This window comes from Gavialis gangeticus, unplaced genomic scaffold (assembly GCF_001723915.1).
Source record: "Gavialis gangeticus isolate Ggan-Ray unplaced genomic scaffold, GavGan_comp1, whole genome shotgun sequence".
Classification (NCBI taxonomy): domain Eukaryota; kingdom Metazoa; phylum Chordata; order Crocodylia; family Gavialidae; genus Gavialis; species Gavialis gangeticus.
This window is the reverse complement of record NW_017728993.1, coordinates 35744581-35752022: the sequence shown is the minus strand read 5'-3', so window position 1 is coordinate 35752022 and position 7442 is coordinate 35744581. Positions and strand designations below refer to the sequence as shown.

The 7442-nt window shown below is 40.8% G+C and overlaps 1 protein-coding gene across 2 annotated transcripts in view; it reads left to right on the top strand.

Annotated features, from left to right (window-relative positions):
* ZNHIT6 (zinc finger HIT-type containing 6) overlaps positions 1-3105 on the top strand; it is a 71864-nt gene extending 68759 nt beyond the window's left edge. For both annotated transcript variants that reach the window (XM_019501554.1, XM_019501552.1), the window contains one exon: positions 2933-3105. In XM_019501554.1, the coding sequence (XP_019357099.1) occupies positions 2933-3018 (86 nt within the window). In that variant the 3' untranslated portion in view covers positions 3019-3105. The remainder of the gene's footprint in view (positions 1-2932) is intronic.
* The last annotated feature ends 4337 nt before the right edge of the window (positions 3106-7442 follow it).

The following is a 7442-nucleotide window of genomic DNA, read 5'->3' as shown; positions in this document are numbered from 1 at the left end:
CCCCCCACCCACCCACCCCTGGCTCGGCGATCGGCCATGGGGGGACCCTGAGTTCCTCCTCAAACCCAGGAGGCACCAGGTGCTGCTCCACAGAGGACCCAGAAGTGGACTGGAAGTGCTTCTGGTCCACTTCTGGGTCTGCCACTGCTCGTGCTGGGGACCGGCCCCCCTGCGTTCCCGTGTGGCACTTCATCTGCCCCACCATCTCAGCATTCACAAGCTGCCTGGTACCTTGCGGTATATAGAAAAAACATATGAAGTTGGGTCTGTCTGAATCATCAAGTCTCTCCAAATCAATTCGGAAGCTTCCAATGTTCAACTGGGAGAGATTAATGGGTCTCCTGATTGATTCGGATTCAGAGATTTGGCTGCCAATTGGGCCGAATCTCCATTGAATCGGCGACTGAAGCTTCACACAGTCCTAGTTGACAGCTCAGAAGTCGCAAATTCAAGGCCATAGCAGAAGCACTTGTGGCATGGCCCTTGTCAAATTCCAATGAACCTGTGAATTCTGGTAAATACCTTGTTACAGACGCAAAAAAGGAAAGGAAAGCTCAGTACACAATTGTGCCTCATAATAAATATAAGATTTTGCATTTTTCCAAAGAATAGATAAAGTAAATGACTTCATTTCCTCTACTTTTTTTGTAGCTGAAGGCAATTGTAACTTTGAAATTAACAATTTTTTTTTTTTTACCAGATACTGCATCTGCTGGTCCTACTCCTGCCATGGAGCCATGCAGATCCAGTAGAGGCTGCCTTCATTGTACACATGCTCCGGTGGCTGTCTGCTTGTCTTCTTCCAGTAAATGCCCCCAGTACAGACAAGGCCTCATCTTGTTTCTTTCCCATCTTCACAAACTCAGTTACCGCTTTTCAGGCTCCTTCTAGTCCCAGTCTCCATGCCCAACAAGTCCCAGTCTCATTTCTTCAGACTTCCAGTCACATCCTTCTCCTCCCACTGGGGTCCTCATCCCAATCTACTCTCCTGTACCTTGATGCAGCCCTTGTTCCCTGTATTCAAATCTGTCTCATCTTACTTCTCAAAAATGCCTGGGCCCAGCAAGTGGATTATTGAGATACAGGCATCAATATCCTTGCTTTTGTTTCAGGAGCCCAGAACTGGCACTTTAGTTATTGCAGGGAAGGTCCTACGTAGCCCAGGGCTGGAACATGTGCACTACAGGTGGAATGTTCTAGGGATTTAGTTTGCAAAATATAAGTTTCCACTGAAAATAAGCAAATTGGGATTTTTTTCCCCAAAGTTTTTAATGGAGCTAAATTTAGACTTATTTGTATGAGTCAGCAAAAGGCACAGGTTTGACAAAGGTCACCCTTCCCTGCTTCAAAAACAGAAAGGTGCCAGAGCTTTTCAAGGGAAAGTTTTCCAGAATTTTTGGAAATTCTGATTCATAGGTTTTTTTCATATTCTTGTTCTGAGAAATGATTCAGGTATTTTGGCTGAAATTTTCCAAATTTATTCAGCCTAAGGCAAACACCCAGCATTGAAAATTTCAGACCCAAACACTTAAATATTAGCAAAATTATGTACATCTGATTGAGTTTTTACAAGTGTTTGGGAAGTGTTGTGCAACTTTAATATAGCTCTGCTAGCAGGCCATCTACCGTATGCTATTTGTAATGGAGTAAAATCAGCATATAGTACTTGTATTAAAAAGGACTTCCCATAACAAAGCAAAAATAATTTACTACCTAAACATTGTCTGTTCAGTATCTTTGAGAGTCAGATTATCAAACTATTTTCTGTGAAGTTGTGATGCTTGACTTGCTTAAAGAAGAAATTCAGGTGTTCTGCTTTCAGCATACAGGGTCAGTCATGGCTGAAGTTAGTAAGGGATTATAGAAGTTTTAATAAGACCTAGGGGCAAAAACAACACTCACTTTGAGCATTACTCAGTACATGTTTAGCATATAAATGTTAATTGATTATACACTAGATTTAATGTGGACAAAATGTGACCTCTGATGTTTCTGGGTGAAATGCTTTTATTTTCTTGACCAAATTCCATTGAAACTGTACAGGTGTATTGTAGTATTTCTTTTATTAAAGATCAGCTAACATCAAATGCACAGAAAACCTATTTGAATTCATCACAGGTCAAACACTGAAAATACCAATCAGAGGGGGATTTGCATCACGGCCTTATTTTGCAGTAGTTTATTTTTATATTGCTTATGTGCTGGTGCCACAGACTGCTGGCATCTGGTGACCTCATCTGAGAGTGGGAGCGGTCAGTGTTTGCTGAGGCAGAAGAACTGGGAAAGGGGGAATACCAGTGTGGGAAATGAATGCTGAATAATGTGATGTCGCTAGAACATTGTGGGTTTCTCCTACAGCACTGGGTATTCTCAGCCCATAGCCTCATCGTGTTTGGCTCTTGGGATTATTCAGCCTAAACCCAGTTTGGGTTTTTAAATGCAACTCTCATAAATGTCACCTTTTAATTTTACAACTTAAAACTATCCGACGAAATTTCTCAACAGTTCCTTGGCTAAAGACACTGCAAAAATGCGTTGCATTTGGAATACAAATTTGTAGTAGCCAAGAAAATAATATTCCAAAACAAATTAGAGGAAGGAACAACTGGAACTTCTCAGTGGATGGAGAATAGTTATAAGGGGGACACATTCTGCATAACTGCTTGACAAAGAGCAGCAAAGGCTAAGGAAATTCATAAGCTATTTTGTTTCATCTCGCAACAGTGAGATCCATGTCAGGGCCAGCAGTTTGTCAGCATAATCTCACTTATTAGGAGAACTATTATTTTATATCTAGTAGAGGACAACAAAACTTAGTCTTTCAAGACTTTTATCTTTCTTAAGCACTCTTGTGCCATGAGTACATGAGTAAACAAGTAAGAAATGAACAAATCTGCTGTAACTAATTGCCTGTCTATTTTTGTACCCTCAGATGCCAGTGACTCCAGTGAAGACTCGGACAGTGAAAGTTCATCCCTCTCCTCTCTGGAAGAGGGGGAAATACGGGATTGTTCCTGAAAGATGTGCTTTGACAAAAGGGGTGGAGTCAGTCAACCTATTATTTGTATTCTTATATCATTAAATCCATTTTTTTTACAGAGTTTATTTTTCTGTTCGTGATTTCAAAATCATGAGCTAACTTTTGGGCCCTATATACTTGGTGTTTAAATAGGTGAACAGTTTGGGAATTTTCTGAGTTTTTTTTTGAAAATCCAACCATTTCTTTCACAGTGGGCCTTTTTTCCTTTTAAATGTCTGTCTCAAATATATGCACACACATAAGAGTGACACATTAGCTTGTGCATTAATCTTGGACAAATAATTTTATTTTTTTTTAACAACCCAGTTTCATACTTCAAAGAATTTTAAAAGTGTCCACTTATTTAGATGAACTTAGGAGCCTTACCTCTAGGCTAGCAGTTCCCAGTCTGTGGTACAGGTACCACCAGTGGCATGTAGACAACTTGTTAGTGGTATGCGTTAACAGATTTATTATAATTACAGGTTTCCCCTGCTTTATTTGGGTTCTGTATGTGCGTATTTGCTTTTATGCGAGTACCCTTCTTATACCAAAAATTCATTATATGCAAGGTAAATTCACTCTTATGCGGTTGGTGTGGTGGAAGCCTGCAGTCAGCTACTTTGTGCAGTGCATTGTGGGAGTGACATGCACCAAAATATAGTCTCCTTTGTGAATTTGTGCTCCTCGCTCGTCTGTGACGTATTTCTGTAGTTGCCATCCCCATTATGACAGTGCCCTGTGCCTTGTGTCTGCTGTTGGTGAGTACCAAAATTGTCTTGTAAAAGTGGTAGAAATGGATCTGGAGGTCAGTACGGTCAAGGTGTTGGAATGTATCCCTATTTGTTATATTGTAAAGTGGGTTCTCTTTATGTGAATTCGAGTTGTGCATCATTTTCCAGGAATGCGTGTACAGCATAAAGCGAGGGAAACCTGTACTTCATTTGCCAAAAAATTGCTGGTGGTACTTAAGGTTGTATCATTTGAAATTAGTGGTGTGCAATCTGTCAGAGTCTGGGAACCTCTGCTCTAGGCTACTATTTTTTTTAAACTTTAAAAAACTTTTCTTATCTAAATTACTTCCTAGTTGAACTCATTTGTTGTGGCATTTCTCTGAAATGCTGAGTTTCCATATGCAATCATATTTTAATGGTGAGTTAATTCTTGTCTGGTAACAGTGTGTATGGTTAATACAGTAAATTCAGTTTTTCATATTTGTGATATCCCTGCTTAATATCAAATGTTCTCACATGCTACGTGCGCTTTTTACTCCCCAGTCAACTACACAAAGTAGGGATGCACATTTTAAGTGGTGAAGCTGTTTTCTTCACTGGAAAAGGAGCATTCCTGGAGATGCCACATGTGCCATGCAGTTTCCAAGATGACTGCTACTTGTGTTTGCTCAGCAAATGGAAAGGGGCAGAGTCTTGTTAACCCTCACAACTGTAACTATTAGCTGAGCACAAGCTTGTGCTCACAGCTGCAAGTAAGCTTGTGATGTGGAAACAGCACTATTTACAGGAACTTAGATAAAGAAGTAGTTACATTTAAGAAGTAACACTATTGCTGCTGCCCTTTGCAAGGGTTGGGGGGCGTAACCTTGTGTGATGTAGAGCAGTAGTACTCAACCTTTTCGCCCTGCAGGCCAAATGAGTTGCATGGACCTGTCTGCGGGCCAGATTGGGCCCTGGGCCCCAGTGTTCCCCTTCCTTGCCCCAGGTTCTGGGATTAGGTTTTAGGGACCTGTTGCTGCCTTCTCCCACCTTTTGCACACCAGAATTAGGTCCCAGGGACCCAGCACCACTCCCTTCTGACACACTTGCCAGGATTGCACTGCACACTGGGATCAGGACTGGATCCAACACGGAGGGCTCGGAGCTCTTCATGGGTCTGTATATTTGGCAGCAGGAGAGAGATGGCACTGCTTCTCACTGCCAAATTTCTACGCATGTGGAACCCCTGCAGGCCAAGTGACATGATGCCATATGCCAGATCTGACCTGTGAGCCAGGAGTTGAGCACCCTTAATGTAATGTGTCCAGGAAGTATGACATCTCGGGAGATGTTCTGCCACCCTTCCTAGACCAGCAGTTCCCAAACTGAGTTGCAACCTCAAATGGGGTCACAACACCAGCGGATGGGATTGTGGGGATAGAGGGCCATGGGTAGGGAGTGAGGGGCCATGCTAAGGAAATGGGATCATACTCAGGAAATGGGGCCATAAATATGGGGTCATGCTGAGGAGAAGTTTGGGAAGCACTGTCCTAGATGCTGTTTCCAGAAGGACTGACTGTCTTAGTCAGCCATAACCAGAAAAATCTTTTTTTCATAGAAGGATAGAAAAATGGGGCCAGAAGGTCATCTAATCCAACACCCTACATTCTGCTGTTCAAAAACAAGGTGTGTATGGGGGGCTGGAGATGATGTATGCCAAAAAAATACAGTACATTGTGCAAGATGGGTGAAAACTGTTCTCTTGCTTGCACACTACTGCCTTTTTGAGTTTTTATCAAAATGTTTCAAATCAGGATAAGTTTCTGAAAATCATAGAACTCAATGTTTGCTGTCAGTAACACTAATACATTTGTGACTGATAAACACTTTATTTTGTGCACCTTGAATTATGATTTCATTCTTTGAAATCAAGTCTTGTAAATATGTTCAAGATTTGCTGAAATTTCAGCTGTGATTTCTGTCATTTAAAATAGTCCATAAAAAGTGCTGTATAGAGATATCTCTAACAAGGCACCTGCTGACAGTGTCTGTTGTAATACCCTGCAACAAGTTTTAATCATTATCCTGGGTTTGATCATTCAACTGAATATTTGACTAAGACCCCATGTCTGTGGGATCTGGTTTAGCAGGGGCCAACAACCTGTGATTCACAGGCCAAATTTGCCTTGCAGTCTAGAGGCTTTGGCAGCATTCAGTGGCAGGTAGCTTCAGTTGCAGATGCTCTCCCTGTGCCACTACAGGTCACGTGGAGGTGGCAGCCAGGCTAGCATCCACCTTTCTACCCACCTGACTCAGGGTGGGTCATTCCAGTCTGCAGCCAGGGGTGCAGGGGTACTCTTGTGCCATGGGGTGACAGTACATGTGGTGATATAGTAAGCCTTGAACCTTCAAACAGTGTGGAGCTGCTGCAGCAAAGACTTCTGGGGAGGAAGGGCCACCATTCTAGCACCCTCTCTCCAAGATCCAGCACCCAGGGCTGGTGCCCCACTTGCCCACCCTGGCATAAAGTACATCTTCCTCACTCCCTTGAAGTCACATTGGTAATCAAATTGATCATTTATTGTGCCATCAGTTGATCAGGTATGGAAAAGGTATTTTATTAATACTGAACATCTGTAGATCATGTGCTATTGCTTCTGACAATAATGACACCACCACATCCTCTTTCCTTTCTGGCCCCTGGATACTTTTTTCCTTTGGCTGGTATTATCCTGTGCCCTATTTCTGTTCTCAAGTAATAGTTACAGAGGGAAAATAAGAAGACAAGTCTGGGTTTTTAACCTTTTTTTCTTCCCTATCCCTTCCTAAGGTTTTTTTGTTTTTTACTGGGAGAAGTATTACTTTTATGTTAATGTAGCTTCGGAAGTAGTAATGAGTCTTTTTGAATTGTTAGTGGTTGTATGTAGGCTTGATAGCCACAAATTCTGTTAAGCCAGTCTTACACCTGTTCACATAAATATGAATAAGAGATAATCTAGACATTTTAATAAAGCAACTTAACTGCCAAAGCTTATTTGAAAGAAATTTATTTCATCTATAACTGATAAGAATTCCTGTTCTTAAGATTCATTGCACATGGTAGAAATTAGAATGCTACAGATATTAATGTAGCAAACAGGCCATTTCATCTGTATATGATTAAAGTTTAGCTGAGGCGCACAATTTTATACTAGGTATGATTTGTGTTACTCTTCTACAAACTTGCAAGCTGTCATTAATTGTGTGAAAATAGTTTGTGCATAATTTTAAACCAGTCCAGTTTAGACTCTTGTCATAGGTATCCTTAATTTGTCTTTTAAATGGTGACAGTGTTAGAACAAATATTCTTTCACATGGAAATGATTCATTATTTTAAAATGGTAAAATAAGAATGACTGCGTATAATTCTTAGAGTGTTAATTAGGAACGGAATTAATAAAAAAATAAAAAGCAGCAAAGCACAATCTAGACTTTAGCTATGTGGAGAATAACTTGCTAGTTTTTAATAAGTGTATTAGGCATTGTTTTCCAGATAGCTCTAATCCTTTTAACGTGTAGCACTGTTTTACCAACACTAATTAGAGTAATGGTAATGGCACTGAATTCCCCCCATCAGATGTTCAAATAGATTTTGATCTAGTTTCACTGAAGTTTGGCAAATATTTATTTTGAAACATACTAATGCCTGAGTTTAGCTAAACTGAAGTAAA